The sequence below is a fragment of the Cydia strobilella genome, chromosome 21 (genome assembly GCF_947568885.1).
Source record: "Cydia strobilella chromosome 21, ilCydStro3.1, whole genome shotgun sequence".
NCBI lineage: Eukaryota > Metazoa > Arthropoda > Insecta > Lepidoptera > Tortricidae > Cydia > Cydia strobilella.
In genome coordinates, this window is record NC_086061.1 from 8,254,999 (window position 1) to 8,272,399 (window position 17,401).

Here is a 17,401-nt window from a genome sequence, read left to right on the forward strand (position 1 = left end):
AAAAGAAAAGGATGAGTATAGTTTTTTTTGTTCCTATTTACTGACAAGATTTGCTTGAACAGCTATACTAACGTGAATCAAAATACCGGTTTTTGATACATCACTGCGTTGTAAACAAATAGTTCGTTCCGTTTTGATGAATCATTTTCAATTCATTCCGTTCTTTCATTCAATGACATAGTTTTGTTTGACAGCTAGTTCGTCGTATTTGTTTCGACTTTCGATACTATCCTACTATCCTGACTATCCAACGAAAAGTTTCTTTGTTTTGCGTAAATACACATTGAATCCGATGCAGGATTGAAATTAGCAATGACGATGGGTCAATTTGAGAACGTAGGAGCCTTTATACGGAGTTGCAATGGGGCTACGTTGCGCTACGACCAAGCATGTCTGGAAATCATTACAACGGAGCCAATAAACTTTAAGAGCCAGTATGAAGAATGCCAGGGCTGTAAGTTGCTGCCGACTGAGCCCCTCACAAACTCGTCGTCTTACATGTTAAAGACCTTAAGTCCCGTGCGCTACGCTATCGAGAATGGAAATGGCCAGATATGCAATGGTAAGTATTTTAATGAGATCAGGTTACGTATGAGGGGGCAGCTAACCAGCTATTGTTCTCAAATGCATGTTGTTGCAATAACGCGGTCAATGCGGCCTGTGTAAACATCTTTCAACACTAATTAAATTTGTAGTTCCACCTAAATCAATATAATTGTATTTTCAATTTGACTTTGTAAATGGTTCTTTGTTGTGTTGCCTATACATAGTTCATTTATTTTAAATCTGACTTTAAAAATTAAATTTTAAGACTGAATTAATTAATCTTATTTTCTAGAAAGTTAACAAGACAAAATAATAATATATGTCATATTAGTAATCATGTTTTTACAGCACAGCAAGTCTTGTTCAACCTTTTCTATGGCAACCCCCATAGTATGTAAACAAAAATTCTTAAATTACTTTACAGAGCCATATGTTGAATACTGGTCTACAGTGCCAAGTTACTATATAGCCTGATTTATCAACCATATATGCGCCAATAGAATTTCAACTTTAGCATTCCGATTTAAGGTTCAAATTAGATTGCACATTATAATTAATCCATATAATAATATACATTTTAAACAAGTATATTATTCCTTGAGTGATAGTCATTGACATTGTTCACAGGTTATTTTACTATGCCATAGTAATGTTATTTTATTGTTAATGTTTTGTATTTATTATTATATTGCAATTTGTATGCAATTAGAGATATTGTAAGAGTCTTATATTATAAACATCAAGATGAACACATTACATTAAATTTTATGGATGGAACCATGGAAATTAGATCACAAGTCAATTTGATTACAGCTAGAAATATTCAATATTAATTCAAATTATTTTCAATTTACTCTAATTTTGAATTCTACTATTATAAGGCACATGTATACAAGAAAAATTGGCAGGAAAATTAGAAGTGAATTGTGTCAGAAATTAGGTTGAATTTCTTTTGGTTTAGGGCCTATAGCCCAAGTCCTCTCAGGCATTAGAGGAGCCCTGTGCCCAGCAGCCTATATATGACATAGGCTACCCTGGGTCTTAAACTGTCATTATACTAAACTTATTCTAAATCAGTGCAGCAGTTTAATTGCGAAGAGGTACTTATCAGAGAGGGGTGACTCCGCATTTATAATAATAGTAGGGATTAATGGGAGAAATTAATTATTTAGGTAGGACAATAAAGACCTTAGAATGATAGAGAAAATGATCCTGCTTTTAAAGATATCATATCACTCTTTGTAGTCTAGTCACATGATAGGATGAGTCATAAATAACATGTAAACATTGCATATAGACTGAATAGTTTATTGGAGGTTATATCACAGATTATATAATGTTATATGCAAATTCATACATGTATGTACATGACATGTCACAGGACTCACAGGCTATTTCACTAACAAGTATAATAAATCGGCTATTCTTTATGACACGTCAAAACGATTTTTAACCCCGACGCAAAAATAGTGGTGTTACATGTTTGACGCCAATGTCTGTCTCTCTGTCTGTGGCATCATAGCTCTCCAATGAATGGACCGATTTCCATGCGGTTTATTTTTACTTGTACTCGTTGGGGTGGTTCTTAACTATAGTTGGTCAAACAAAATTGTCAGTAAATAAGCACAAAAAAAACTATACTCATCCTTTTCTTTTGGGTGCTAGTACTAGTGTAAGACGAAGATAGTATGATTCTCTCTGTCTATGTTTGAAATGAGACAGTCCTTTGACAAACTATATGTTTGATATAAATCGATCCAGCAATTTGAAGAGTATCAGCTCTTTTCCAAAATGAACTAAGGCATTTTTAGCATAACTTAGGGTTTTTATTTTTTTATTTAATAGTTATTACTACAGAGTTAGTAAGAGAGACGTATCATATATGTGATGTCAAAATATATTGGTATAGTCTGCATCTTCTCAAATTATTTTTTCGCCAAAGACCCTAATCTGTTAAACAAAGGCCTCTGTTCCTTTTGTGCGTGCGCGTGCCCATTGTTGGTGAGAATCAACCCTCGTGCACTTCGACATGGCTCACGATGACGCGCGTGTGCGGCGTAGCGTTCAAATTATTAAAGAAACATTCTGGATTGATATAATAAACCGTCTAAATTTATTTACTCCAGGTTCCTACCAGTTTCTCGAGTTTGGGCAGTACAGCATCAACCTCACCGAGGTGACCAAGCAGCAATGTCAGCCCCGGATGACAGCGGAGCCAGACGCCGCCTCGCTGCCCATCCTCACCGCTGTACTGATCTTGCTGTCCATGGCCACACTGTGGTATGTGGTCAAGGGCATCGGCAAGAGGATCATCGCTGGGAGATTGTATGCCAGATACTTTGCTAGGTAGGGCATGCCTGTCTCATTTCGGTTACTGCCTCGACCTAGCCACAAACAACAGCTGAGGGCCTACCACCAAAATCGAAAATCGTTATCTGTCTCTCTATCGCTCTTCCATATTCAATCGATAGAGAGGCAGATAGAGTCAGTCTAAGCTAACTTTGCACCAACTTGAATACAACAAAGTTATTACCGTGAAAAATGTCCTATAATATTTATTTATTTACTAGCTTTTGCCCTCGTGCGTAGCTTTTTTGTGAGAGCAGCTAAAGTGAGCCTGGATAAAGTGTAATAGCAATCATTCAATTTGAGCACAAGCTTAAAAGTTTATTAACTCTCTCAATTCCACCCTCCTTTTCACTCTCTTTAGGGATGATTTCCGACATAAAAACTATCCTGTCCTTCCCTGGGACTCAAACTATACCTATGCCAAATTTCAACTAAATTGGTATAGCAGTTTAAGCGTGAAGAGGTAACACACAGACAGACAGACAGACTTTTGCATTTATAATATTAGTATGGATTGGACGATGGAGTGAACGCTACTTATGCACTGTTAGTGCTTGTGAAAGGAGACCTAGGCTTTCCTAAACATGTCGCGCGAGTGATGATAATAAGGGAAAAGTGTGGACTGAGCGAAGATGTAGTGACAAAAATTGAGAAAGGTATGTTGAGATGGTTTGGACACGTGGAAACAATGAGTGAAAGAAGGCTAACAAAGAGAGTGTATAAGGGAGAGGTAGAAACGGGAGTTGGAAGGGGCAGACCTCGGTGGACTTTCTCTGATCAGATCGGGGAAATCCTGAAGAAAGGCCAGGTCAAGAGCACCCTAAACCGGCGAGCGTGTATGAGGAATGTTATGAAAGTTAAGGAAGCGAAAGAGGTATGTCAGGATCGTAGCAAGTGGAAATCCGTTGTCTCTGCCTACCCCTCCGCGAAATAGGCGTGATTATATGTATGTATGTATGTCGTGCGAGTGACTAAAAACAAGTGAGTCTAAACCGTAAAATTAGCGCAATGTTAGTATGACTCACGACAATTGAAATACGTCATAATATTTTCATAGAAATTTTACATTAATGATGACAGTGCTACACTTTGTCATTGCAAATATAAGATTTTTTGGTAGTCTGGGCTCCATGCACAATGGACAGATCAATTGTTGGTTGGCAGAGCCTATATCGGACAAAGCAATCAGTGTTTACCACTTTATTGACCTCTCCCTTGAGTAGGGAACTATGAAAGCACCCATGAGGCTGACTTGTTCACCTAGAGTGTCCAAAGCCTCTATAAAAACTAGATAAAAAAAAATATGCAGAGTTAGCTTGGTCCAAATATGATTTTCATTTTTTGAATGTTGGCGGTACAATCACCTGCAATTATGTTACTCTTCGAAGGCAGAAAAAATATGTGAGTCACTTATGGCTCTACAAATAAAATAAGATCATGTCAGATATTTGTGCGGCCTTCGTTGTGTAACATATTATTGCAGGTGAACTGTACCTACACTAAACAGAATATTGATAAAAGTATTGCTTTGCACAGAAAGCTCACCATTCTTTCTTCTCATCAGAGTACCAACTGGGCAGCGCAGGGTAGGGAGGCATGACATCTGTACTTTTAGTCATGACTCCATAATGCTACCTGGCTAAACTGTGCTCAAAATTTTAAAATGTGTCTGCCTACACATACATATGCTGAAAGTGGCTTTTGTGCATGCATGGTTATCATCTCATCAATGTTTCTTCAGGTTATAAAATAAGGGCACCATAAACGCCATTAAAATTAATCTAAGTGAATATTATGTTTTCATAATATGCCATTGAATACAAAATCATATCTCAACACTGACTGATATAGGTAATATTACGCAAAACTCTGCGTAGGGGGCGCCACTAGCATTAACCGTAACCAAACCGCCTTAGTGCATCAATGTCATATTTATTTGTAACAAAAACAAAACTTGTCCAAAACTGTTTAAGGCATAGTATATATAAGTTACTCTATGGTTCACAGTTTGTTCTAGTGCTGCCTCTGGCGGCAGAACATTGCAGTATTACTCTCTATTAAGTATGAGTATTGTTAACGATTCTCGCTTACGACTCTACCATGCAAGTATTTATTGCAGGGAAGACAACGAGTTGGGCTCCGAAACGCGCGTTCTTACTACAGAAGCGAGCGTGCCCCGCTCCCCGACTCGCTCGCGTCTGCGTTCGCTGGACATCTTCCGCGGTGCTGCCATTGCTCTGATGGTACGTCATACTCTAAAGATTTTAATTCTTATAGTAAATTACTTTACACTTTAATGACAAATAACTTATTTATTATTCTAGTATAAAGAGAGCGAGCAGTCGGACTTAAACAACAGTTTGAATAGCATAATCAGCTAAAGCATGGCATACATTCTTCGGCGATCAACGAATTTGTTTGTTTACAGATTTTCGTAAACGCCGGCGGCGGCGGTTACGGCATCTTCTCTCACTCGGTGTGGAACGGCCTCACGGTGGCCGACGTCGTGTTCCCCTGGTTCGCCTTCGCCATGGGACAGGCGCTGGTGCTGTCCCTAAATGCACGCTTGAGGACCTCTCTGCCCAGGATCACAGCATTACAACAGGTATAGTAGTTATGTGGTCTCTCAAGGATTATATACGGATCCCAACTTGTAATAACTATCAAATTATTTTAGAAAAAAACGGTCTCAAAGAACCACAGAGGATGGGGACCTCTCTAGCTACGATCACGACTTTACAACAGGTATAGTAGTTATGTGGTCTCTCAAGGATTATATACGGATCCCAACTTGTAATAACTATCAAACTATTTTAGAAAAAAACGGTCTCAAAGAACCACAGAGGATGGGGACCTCTCTAGCTACGATCACGACTTTACAACAGGTATAGTAGTTATGTGGTCTCTCAAGGATGATATAAGGATCCCAACTTGTAATAACTATCAAATTATTTTATAAAATAACGGTCTTAAAGAACCACAGAGGATGGGGACCTCTCTATCGATCACGATTTTGCAGCAGGTATAGTAGTTACGTCATCTCTCAAGGATGATACACGGATACTTTTGGTAGGTACCGGAGATTGTTTAGGAAAATAACGGTCTCTGGCCATGATCAAGGCTTCGGAACAGGTATAATACTTAAGTAGTTATTTTGTTATGAGAAATATAATACAATACAATAGTTACTTCTTTAAAATACACTTTAGGAAATATCGCAAATGTACGCTATAAGGGCCACGTTTAGGAACATAACGGTCTCAACGCGTGATTCCTCAGTCCCTCTCGGCCGTGCTCTGGAGTAGGGCTCTGCAGCAGGTATAACGATGCCTTAATACAAATGGGACGCCGCGCTACGTAAACAACAGAAGAGATTAAGAGATTTGGCTTAAAGGGCTGGCATTCCAGGTCATAAATAAAATAAAAAAACATGAATTTGACACAATTCTAGGGATTGACAGGGCAAGCTATGCTGGCGCCATCTATTAAATTCTTCAACAGGCCAACCCCATTAATCCGCCTCCTTTTAGTAAAATTTCGTTGTAATAACCAAAAGCTCAAAAATTTTTTTGGTCTGTTTTTGAGTGATTTCCGTAAATTTCATGACAACTATTAACAGTAAAGATAAATACTTATCTATAGGAAACTAAGTATGACATGTTTTCTCAGGTGGCCCTCCGATCCCTTCTAATGGCGATGGCCGGCGTGGTTCTCGGCTCCGTGAACACCTCGTGGGCCGGGGTTCGACTCCCGGGCGTGCTGCAGCGCCTGGCTGCCATGTACCTCATCGTGGGGGCTCTGGAGTGCGCGTTCATGAGGACCAGCCAGAATATTACACCTGGTGAGAAACATAGTATTAACATTGATCTAAAATTACAGGTATAAATCTCTCTAAAATTGCCATAATTTTCTGTTCTTCAGCAGTAAATCCATTTCATCAAATTACGAGAGCAAATGCTTGAGGTAGTGAAAAATAATGCTCAAAACTTTATAGGTATTTAAAATACTATTATTATAAAGTCTTTATATGCAGTACCACACTAAATGGTGCTTTTCAAATCCGAAATTCAATTGAGAAAACGCAAAGATTAGGAAGAGGAGCAAATTTCGTGACTTTTATCTGTACTAAGTTATAATTTATCTAATATAATATATTTGTGTATAGGTCGTTCTCTGTTCCGTGACATCGCGGCCGGTTGGCAACAGTGGCTCGCTACTCTCTCGCTTGTAGCAGTGCAGGTATGTGGCAAGGTCCAATACACATGGTATACACGTGCCTGATTGTTAACACTCTGATCGCCAAGAACACCTAAAGTCGTCGTTACTAGTCGTGCCCACAGCGCCAAGGAAAACTATAGATGCAATGGCGGACGCTGTCAAAGAAACCTTGACACTTTCAAGTCAGGTTTACATTAGCTCGCTTGCGCCCGTCACCTTGGCTTGGAAGAGTCGTTTATGTTCAAGACGTAAAGCTATGGACTGTATAGAAAGGACGACAATCTCTTATGGCAGAACTGTTGCAAAAGTGACCAGCTTTCAGCTGTAAATAATAGTTCCTTATCTCACCGGTGGCGCTGGGTAGGCTCTGGGGTATGACATGAACCATAGAGGTATAATAATGGACATGGACACTTTTCATACATAGAGATTTTGGTCCTTTATATTAGTCTCCATGCGTAAAGCGTTCAAAAGGTTAAGGATACTGAGGCCTCTGCCATTGGAGGGCTTAGCCACTTTTTCTTTAGTATATGACATCTACTATTTCAATTTATAAAGATACTGAGGGCCTACGGTCAACATCGAAAAATCGTAAAACGTCTGCCTTAAATCGCTCGAATATATTAGTAGGCAGGTACAAGTTGACAGACTGATCAATGTCACTCACCAGTGAGCTATGAAATTTCCCATACAGTAAAATTTAGTAAACTTTTTAAAAGTGTCTAACTTAAACCTATACTCTAAATTTACTATTAGAATCCAACCATGTTAACGCTATTTCGACTCTGCAGCGACGAGTGTGTGGAAATGTGACCTGTAAACATCATACATTTTTCTCTAACTTAAACTATCGTGAGACATATTTCAAAATATGTAGATCAGAACGGTTTCACTCACTTGTATTTTTGTGAAACCGTTCTGATCTACATATTTTGATACATTTTTCTACTCGTCGGCTGTAAAGGTTGAATGGTTGAGGTTTCGTATATCAAACTGTAATTGGGTACTTTTCATGTATGCGCTCTCAACTCAACTATAATATTCATTTCGAAACGGTTTAGTCAACTATAATGAATTTGAGCAATCACGTGGCGCCGCGGTCCAGTGGAAAAGACACCAACGCGCGACTATTTCATGAGTAATACCTATTCAATATATTATGCACGCGTTGATGTCTTTTGTACTACTGAGATACTTACCTAATTTTCTTTAATTATTTAGGTTTTTTCTACTAAGAAAAAGTATTATTTTAGATGACTCTTAGAAAAAATAATTAGCCCTTTGACTGGCTAATACGTCCACCGACGCGTTCGGTTACAGTGTAATTTGGACCTTCATGCATTTCATAGGTTTACGATGACGCGTTTTTATAGATTTGTGCGGCTAGGCTGGGATGTAATAAGCATGGCGTTTAAAGGGTTAAACCAAAGATAGATATAAGTCCGTAATAGATGGATACAGTCTTAAGCGAGGTTTAGACTAGCAAGAACTTGCATGCAATTAACGTTACATTGCGGTATCTGATCAAACGTTTAGAATGCAGTTTACCTTAGTAGTCGGCAAGTTCTTGCTAGTCTAAACCTCGCTTAAGGAAAAAACGTGCCTCGAAAATCAAGAAAATTTCATTCTCGATCAGATGGCGCCACTACCTTTGGACTACTCTTCGGATAGATGGCGTTGACGGTTTCTTTTGTTATTAAACAATTTGAATGCCTTGACAGTAAAAGAACATGAGTCGAAATCATATAAAAATAATTAATGCAAATGAAAAAAAAACATTTATCCAAATATAAATACATTTTATCGTATTTTTATACATCTTCATTTTTTGTTTTGATCGTGTGTCGATAGATGGCAGTGAATTTACAGTGGTTACAAAATGTACTATGAGAGTACCGCTCTATCCTATTATATCCTCTTTGTTTAAACGTATTGCAGATCTGCGTGACGCTAACCATCCCCGCGCCGGGCTGCCCCCGCGGCTACGCCGGCCCCGGCGGCCTGCACCTGTCGGCCGAGGGCAGGAACCTCACCAACTGCACCGGCGGCATCGCTGGATACATTGACCGGTAAGTTTCACTACGTTTCAGCTCAAAGAACATTCATCAGGATACCGATCCGTTGTGTGAGCGAGAGGCTATGCACGTACTGATGTCCCGCTCGCGCACCGGACTGCTTCCCTAACATTGATTATAGTTCGTGGTTCGTTTGTCGGGACCGCTGTGGGAAACCATCGCGAGCGCGGACTTTTTGCCCTAGGGTGTAGTATTATGTTGCTTCCGTGCTGGGAATCTGCAGAATCTTATATATAAAAAATACGCCGTTAATGTTAAAATAAATATTTAAACCACGATACAGGCTTGGCTAGTGTGGCGAGATCATCATTAATCTTGGCTGTTAACATTACAATTATAACTTCACTGTAAAAATATCCTGTAGTTAATATAACCAGGCGTCGCTACAAGTACCTGTGGCCGCCTCAATTTTGAGGTTTTGCCACAGTAATTGCCGCACACCGCTATAGAACGGACGCCTGCACGCGCTTGCGCCGCCTTCAAAGATTCAAAGATAGCCTTGCGCGTAGTAGACGCGTTTTTTTGGGAGTGAATCTTCTGTACCTATTACTATTATATAGGTATATTCTGTGTTATAATACAAAGTGGAAATATAGTCTGTCAAGCCAGTAGCGAAAAGCGGCAAATTAAAAAAATGTAGGCGCGAAGGGTAATTATCCCATAGAAAATTTGAATTTCGCGCCTTTTTGTACTGACAAAGTTGTTTGACCGGCTATAAATATCCTATTCATTTAAGTTGCCAGTTTTCAACTAGTGTGCTTTTTCATTTTGCTGAGTTGCTGAGTTGTACTGTAACCAACTTTGTTCTCAGAATGGTGTTGGGCGAAGCCCACCTCCACAAATACGGGACCTTCCGCGACATATACCACACCACCGTTCGCCACGACCCTGAGGGTCTCCTGGGGATCTTATCCGGTCTGCTGGTGGTCCAAGCCGGTGCCCACGCCACTAGGATCATGCTGGCTTACAACCATGCCAGGTCAGTTATTTATTATATTTGAAGTGTTACCCCGATTTCTTCATGATACCAATATCAGATTCTGGGGTAAACACAATGGGGCCAAGGGTTAGGGCCTTTAAAAAGACCTGGACGTACTCGACTTATCTCAAAACCAAACATTTGTATTAAGATTAGTAAAATCTGTTTTGAAAAGTCGTTTTTTTTCTATTAAAGATTATTTCAATAAAATGTAGGGAATCAAATATACCTTTTTTTGAAAGTTTAAAAATGCTTAAATTTAGAAATTTGTTGATCTTGTATTCTCGAATTTAAACTGTTGTTGTTGTTCTAATATTAGTGCTTGAGAAAGGAGACCTAGGCTCTCCACAACATGTCGCGCGAGTGACTAAAACAAGTGAGTCTAAACCGTGTAATTAATTAATCTTTTAATAATTTCCATATTTATTTTAGTGTCCAATGTATTGTGATAAATTGGTCATTTTCTATCTATTTAACTAGGACTTGTTTATAAAATTCAACATGTGTCACCATCCGAATAGGGGATATTACTGCAATGTTCTGCCACCAGAGTGCAGCACTAGCCTTTTTAGTAAACCATAGAGTAACTTACACATACTGTACCTTTAACAAGTTTTTGACAAGTTTTCGGAGATAATAAAGTATTTACAGAGGACCTACCGGGAAATGCGAATCCGAAGTTTCGCTATCTGCCTCTATCGCTCGAATATGCAAGAGTGACAGAGATGTTAGATAACGAAATTTCGATTTTCTTGTTTCGAGATAGACCCTCAGATTGTGGTGTGATTGTAGTAGAGGCGCCACCTACGCAGAGTTTCGCGTAATATTCCCTATTGCGATCTTATCTAGAAAATACATCACATTTAACTTTTTTCCAGAGCTCGCATAATGCGCTGGGTATTCTGGTCCCTGATCTTCGGAGCTACCGGCGGCGCCCTCTGCATGTTCTCCAAAAACGATGGCCCGATTCCGATCAACAAGAACCTATGGAGCGTCTCCTTCTGCCTGGTGACGGCCGCTACGGCGTTCATGACGCAGGCCGTGTTGTATTACGTGGTGGATCTCAAGATGAAGTGGGGCGGTCGTCCGCTGTATTACGCCGGTGAGTTTTACTATTTCTTACTACATACTTAATTATACATTAGTATGTCACATAAGGTCAAAGAACCACCACCAAGCGACCTTCACCAAGGAGGAGTTCTGGCCGAAGAGTGAAGTACCGGTACCGCGGCCGGCTCCCTGACACTGCGGGGTTGCGAACTGCATCGCAGCCATAATTGTGTTTTTAGTTTTAGTTTTTTTTTATATAATAATATGTATGCTAGTTTTAAGGTATTTATCTATGGGCCAATAGTTGCCTGAAAATAAACAATTTCATTTCATTTCATTAAATTTCCTACCCATTTTGTACCTTGTCACAGTGACAATAGTATGAGGTCTCTAGCTACTTGCATATTGATTGTCACTGTGACAAGGTAAGAAATGGGTCGGAAATTAAATTCCTTGAGTGTAGTTATAGTATGAATCTTGTCAAATGATTTTTACGTCTAAGACCCTCTGTTAAACTGATCTGTTAAACTGTGCCATTGTTACTGAGCGCGTTCCATTGTCAGACACAATGGCACATAATGGCCGACCGCTCACTTAAAAGTAACAAAGGCTTTTGTATAACAGATTACCGTCTTAGGCGTAAAAACCATTTGAGAAGATGCAGCGGCAACGTCGTTTAGAGTAGCGGGCCAAAAGTAAATGAAATAAGACTGCTGTAGTTATTGGCCACTTCTAACAAATCAGAAAGAGACGAGCCAATTGAATCCTTATTTTTAAGAGTGGCCATTTACTATGTAGTGGCCAACAACTATAGTAGTCACCCTATGACACTGCCGTTGTAGAGGGTTTAGACCGATTAATTCGTGATTGGGATATGGTTTTTACACATTTAATTTACTATTCTGTCCTAATATTACAACCATAATACGATTGGCGGCATATTTTTTTAATACTTTGTTTGAGTAAAACCAGAAAATAAAATGATAACTTCAAATTGTTCAATTAATCTAATTGGAATAAGATTTGCAATGACAAAGTGTGGCGATATCAAGATTAATGTCAAATTCTATGAAAATGTGATGTTTAAAATGCCACTCCCTCACTTTGTTCCGTTCAAGTCGGTGCCAAGTTAGCTCAGGGTGGACTCTAGCCAGCGAGTATGCGTTAACGACCGAGTCGCAGCGAGGCCGTATACATTTACTATTTTAAAACATTGTTAATACAGGTCAAAACGCGCTGTTCCTCTACCTAGGCTCCGAGTTACTGAAGAAGCACTTCCCGCTCCACATCCGCGTGCCGGCCGCCACGCACGCGCAGCTGCTCGCCACACACGCGTTCGCTATGCTCGTGTGGATCGCGGTCGCCATAGCGCTGCACAGGAAGAGGATCTTTATCACGCTGTAATAAGGTTGGAAGTTGATTGGCGACGTTGGTTGGTTTTCAGTTTTATTATAGGGTAATGAATAATGATTGCGCGATTTTATCGCTCATAGAAAGTTGATTACTATCGCGTTGTCGTGAATTTATCAGAATGCACTAAGGTTGATATTGGGCTGTAGCCACGCGCGTCAGTTGGCGTTTTTGGCGGTCAAAGTGTTAAAAAGATTGGAAATGGATTGAAAAAGAATATTTATCCAGCCCTTTGCATGTTTTCCTTTTTATTTTAATAAATATATTGTTATAAAATGAAATGTTTTCTTGTATGAAACTGCATAATCAGTTAGTCAATGAAAATATTGATCGTACTGAGAACCATCTTCTTAAACGTTCCAATATTTGACACCCTAATTTCAATGACAACCAATTTGTTACCCTCGTTGATTCACCGAAGGTGCCGACAGTCGGTCGACCATTGGGGCATCATTGGGAGGTTAAAACTACCGAGCTAAGTCATCTTGAATCTTAAATAATAGTCAGTAAACACTCCTAGTAGATTTTCTCACTAAATAGCGTGGGTATATTAGATATCGCTTGCACACGAAATTAATCTTTAGTTAACTGTAATAAGATGCATTATTACTTGTATAGAAACTGGAAAAGTTAAAGGTTTGATTAACCGGACGGTCAGATATTTCTTTAAATATGTAAGCACTAGTACAGTAGCATCAACAGGAGCGGGTGAAACAACGCGCCAAAATTATCTGTCATCCTAGAATACTTTTCCAATAGGGAGAATTATGCAATGTTCTGCCGCCAGGGTGCAGCACTAGCACAAACCGTAAACCATAGATTAACTTATATATAAAACAATTTTTGACATGTTTTCACACATTATTTGTTACGAATAAATATGACATTGATGCATCAAGGCGGTTAGTTTACTGTTTGTGCTAGTGGCGCCCCCTACGCAGGATTTTGTGTTATGTTCCTTATTAGAGATATATCAGCAGTTTAGGGATCAAAACTATCTGTTAGTCCTAAATATCTGTTTTTTAAGTTATTGGAGAAGGGTAGATACTTTTGACGCGTAGTCTGTTTCGCTTCTTTTGATGCTGATGCTGACTGTACCATGTTGCATATCGTCAGTACTTTGAGAAAAACTCGTAACTTATTCTGTCCATCCAAAGAAAAATGTGGTATCTACGTATCAATGAGATGCATACAGAGTTACTGCCTTTCAACTTTGAGTAGCAGTGAGAGATAAATAAATAGAAATACTTTATTGTGCACTACAAAGAAAAATACATGTTACAAACAAAGACAGGACATAAGTGAGTAGGTAACAACAGGCGGACTTATCGCTAAAAAGCGATCTCTTCCAGACAACCTTCAGATAGCGATTCAGTGGCTAGAAATAAGTTAATGGGTAGTGCAAAATAACAAAGGTGTAAAGTAAAGATAACAAGGAAGGAGTAGATACAAGATTTTTTCAAAGTAGTAACGATATGTGACGTTTTCAACCAAAAGGTACCACATTGTCGCTTGTCTATAAGGTTGATTTCTAATTGAAGCTATATGGAAATAGCGCCTTACTGACAAGCGACAATAAGTACCCTTTTGGTTGAAAATGGCACATATATGGACATTAAATTAAATTAAACTTTATTATGAATAACAGTTGACAGTTTATAAAAACGACAGAAACTTACATGGCCATATGTGCAACTGGATGTATAACTATAATAGCGTACTAACCTATAATATAACCATATCAATCTATGAATTATATTGACTTGTGTTTATATTTTGATTTGCATCTTTTCACCAAATAATGTATTTTAGAAAATATGAAATTTGTGATATTGATATGTAACTCAATTATTATTAATTATTGTTATTGTAGAAATGCCAAAATAATATTCTAAATATATATTATACATTGTAGTGCTTATAAAAATTAACACTTTTTTAACAGCATTTGCATTTAAAACTTTTCCTGTGACCGATATTTTTTAACTTACAGAATGTTTTTGCTTAAAATTGAATAAAGCATGCAAAGCATGTAATAGCATGCTGCGTGCATGTAAAGTTTTTTACAGTACATCCGGTGCTCCGTTACGAAACCCTGTGCTATAATAAGCACATTACGTAACTACGTCGAAAATTTAAAGGGCCATATGTACTGTAAAATGTTGTACGATACACGTGCGAATAGGTAATTCGCCACTCTATGCTGATATCGCACTTGTGTCGTAAATCACTATAAAGAATTTTTATACTATAAAATTATAAATGAGTATAAAGTAAAAATGTGTTTGGCCTCCAATATAATTGAGGTTCAAAAACCGCTAGGAAACATTCGTTGACTTTATTACATGCCTTGACTTTACGAATGTTGTTCTAAGCAAATACATTATTTTATATGAAATATTATCGTTTCGATAGCAGACGTATTAAAAGATGTTTTCACTTAACAATACATTACTTGTCTAGTTTAAAGTAAAAGTAACACTTTTAAAGTGATTTTGAAAATACAATCTTAAGCTGTATAAATGTATACATAAAGGCGTGTATATTGTCTAGACTTTAATAAATTGCTTATTGGTCCCAAAACTACTACACTTGTCCATGAAACGTAAAAAAATATCGAACCATAAGCAGTCATTCTTACAACACATATTCAAAAGACGTCCCCCCTCCCCCACTCCCTTAAACTTTACTGTCATCCAGACGCACCGAAGTGTCAAAACTGAAATTGAACTTTATGCATATGCATGTAGGTCTATGTTGCTCTGTCTGTCGATTAATCGGTTTTTAGCGTTGAACCTACGGTGCGTATATATCGGTCATTGGCGTCCAAAAGGTTAATCGTCAATCGGACAGTAAAATAAACATCGATACTTGCAGCGGTCTGTGCTACTTACAGGCATAGAGTAACTTATACTAGAGCGGTACTGTCATAGTAAATTTTGTAACCCCAGTAAATTCACTGCCATCTGTCGACACACTTTAAAACTAAAAATAAATATTTATAAAAATACGATAAAATGTATTTAAATATGGATAAATGATTTTTTTATTTGCATTAATTATTTTTATATGATTTTGACCCATGTTCTTTCACTGGTATGCGTTAAAATTATAAATAACAAACGAAACAGTCAACGCCCTCTATACGAGTGTAGGCCAAAACTAGTGGCGCCATCTGATCGAGAATCAAATTTTCGTGATTTTCGAGGCAAGTTTTTTCCTTAGACTGTATCCATCTATTACGGAGTTATATCTATCTTTGGTACAGGTCAATTCTCAAGAGCTGCCACTAATGGAACGAATGAGTGAATGAAAATATCTATGTGTGTATAACGCACCACGGTATCCTACACTCGGTGACAGACAGAAAGAGGTGGCGGCAAATTGTCCGAGAGAAGCTGCTCCCTAGAAGTGACCACGACCCTCAGTGATGAGGAAACCGATGCACGGAGGAGGAGTATCACATTAATCAATAAAAGGGCGGCTCGGACTGTATACCGATACGTGTGTCACTCATACAATGAATGTTTCGGTCATTCCATTCGTGCCAGCTTTCGTGAAACGACCAGACCGTTGGCGACAAAAGTTAAACATTCGTAAGTCTTATTCTAGGTCTACTATTAGGTACACTTTTTTAATGGGTTCGTTTATACTTTTATATTATTTGGGCATTTTTGTATCCGCTCACATTGCTCGCATGTGTGCGTAGCATACGCCGCAGTGGATTATAATAGAATATCATGCATAGTAGGTAGGGTGAATTCGGGTAATTGAAAACGGGGTAATTTCGAAAATAAAACTCACAATGAGACAAACATAAAAACGTGGTCATACACGTATATTTCATCAACTTTCGCACTTTGCCAATACCTACTTGCACCTTAGGAAGTATTGGTAAACGTGGCTCTTGTACAGTCTCCATCGGGTATATCGGAGCGGCCTAGGTGCTCAAAAATATCTGAACACGCACTCTACCTCTTTAACAATAGAGGCGTCGTGTTCAGATACTTGTGAGCGCCTCGGCCGCTCCGATATATCTGATGGCGAGTGTACATAAGTGCATCTCGTTTAGTATATATTTTCTATTTTCGAAATTAACCCAATGCTACGTCTTCTAGGTCACATAAGAGGTAGACTTCATTGTTAAAAATTGCTCATATTTAGGATAGCGGTACCTATCCAGTGATAAAACAATTTATATGTATAGAGAAAGTTACATGTAATTATCGTAGCATAAAATTAACCCGTTGCATGTTATCAGTACGGCTACCACCAGCCGGTGACATATATTATTCACTAGCTTGTGCATCTATGTATAGAAAGTAAGTTACGCACAAGTTCAGTTCAGTTCAGTTTTTGATTCTTATGGCATCTGTCCATTGGGACAATTTTGCCAGCATCAAGGTTGTGGGAGCAGAATTTCAGTATCAGAACTTGATCCAGTCCGTGTAGATGCTTGATCGGTTGAAGAATCTAAACTACTATAGGAATAAAAATAGAAAAAATGGACGACCAGAAAAACCAATAGAAACTATAGAAAGTAATGAGCCAACTAGCTAGTGAATATGTCAGTGTCAAGCTCGTGGTATAATGAGGGCTAGCGTTTTTCTGCTCACCAGTTGGCGCCACTGTTGATGGTGGTCCAGAAAAACATATCAAAATTCTTCTATGCTTATTTTTATATTCTATACGTTGTAATACACAAAGGTATTTTAACGTCTAAATTTGCCGTTTTTTCAACCTGTTTAATTTTTCATATAGTTTAGTTGGCACT

At 38.5% G+C, this 17,401-nt stretch overlaps 1 protein-coding gene across 1 annotated transcript; it reads left to right on the forward strand.

Annotated features, from left to right (window-relative positions):
* Positions 1-206: 206 nt before the first annotated feature.
* LOC134751108 (heparan-alpha-glucosaminide N-acetyltransferase-like) lies at positions 207-16,378 on the forward strand. The gene is made up of 10 exons (XM_063686458.1): positions 207-562; positions 2,673-2,892; positions 5,015-5,138; positions 5,324-5,500; positions 6,565-6,736; positions 7,061-7,134; positions 9,052-9,182; positions 10,000-10,167; positions 11,046-11,269; positions 12,443-16,378. Exons 1-10 carry the CDS (start codon positions 313-315, stop codon positions 12,619-12,621), a joined length of 1,719 nt encoding a protein of 572 aa, XP_063542528.1. The 5' UTR covers positions 207-312; the 3' UTR covers positions 12,622-16,378.
* Positions 16,379-17,401: the final 1,023 nt, after the last annotated feature.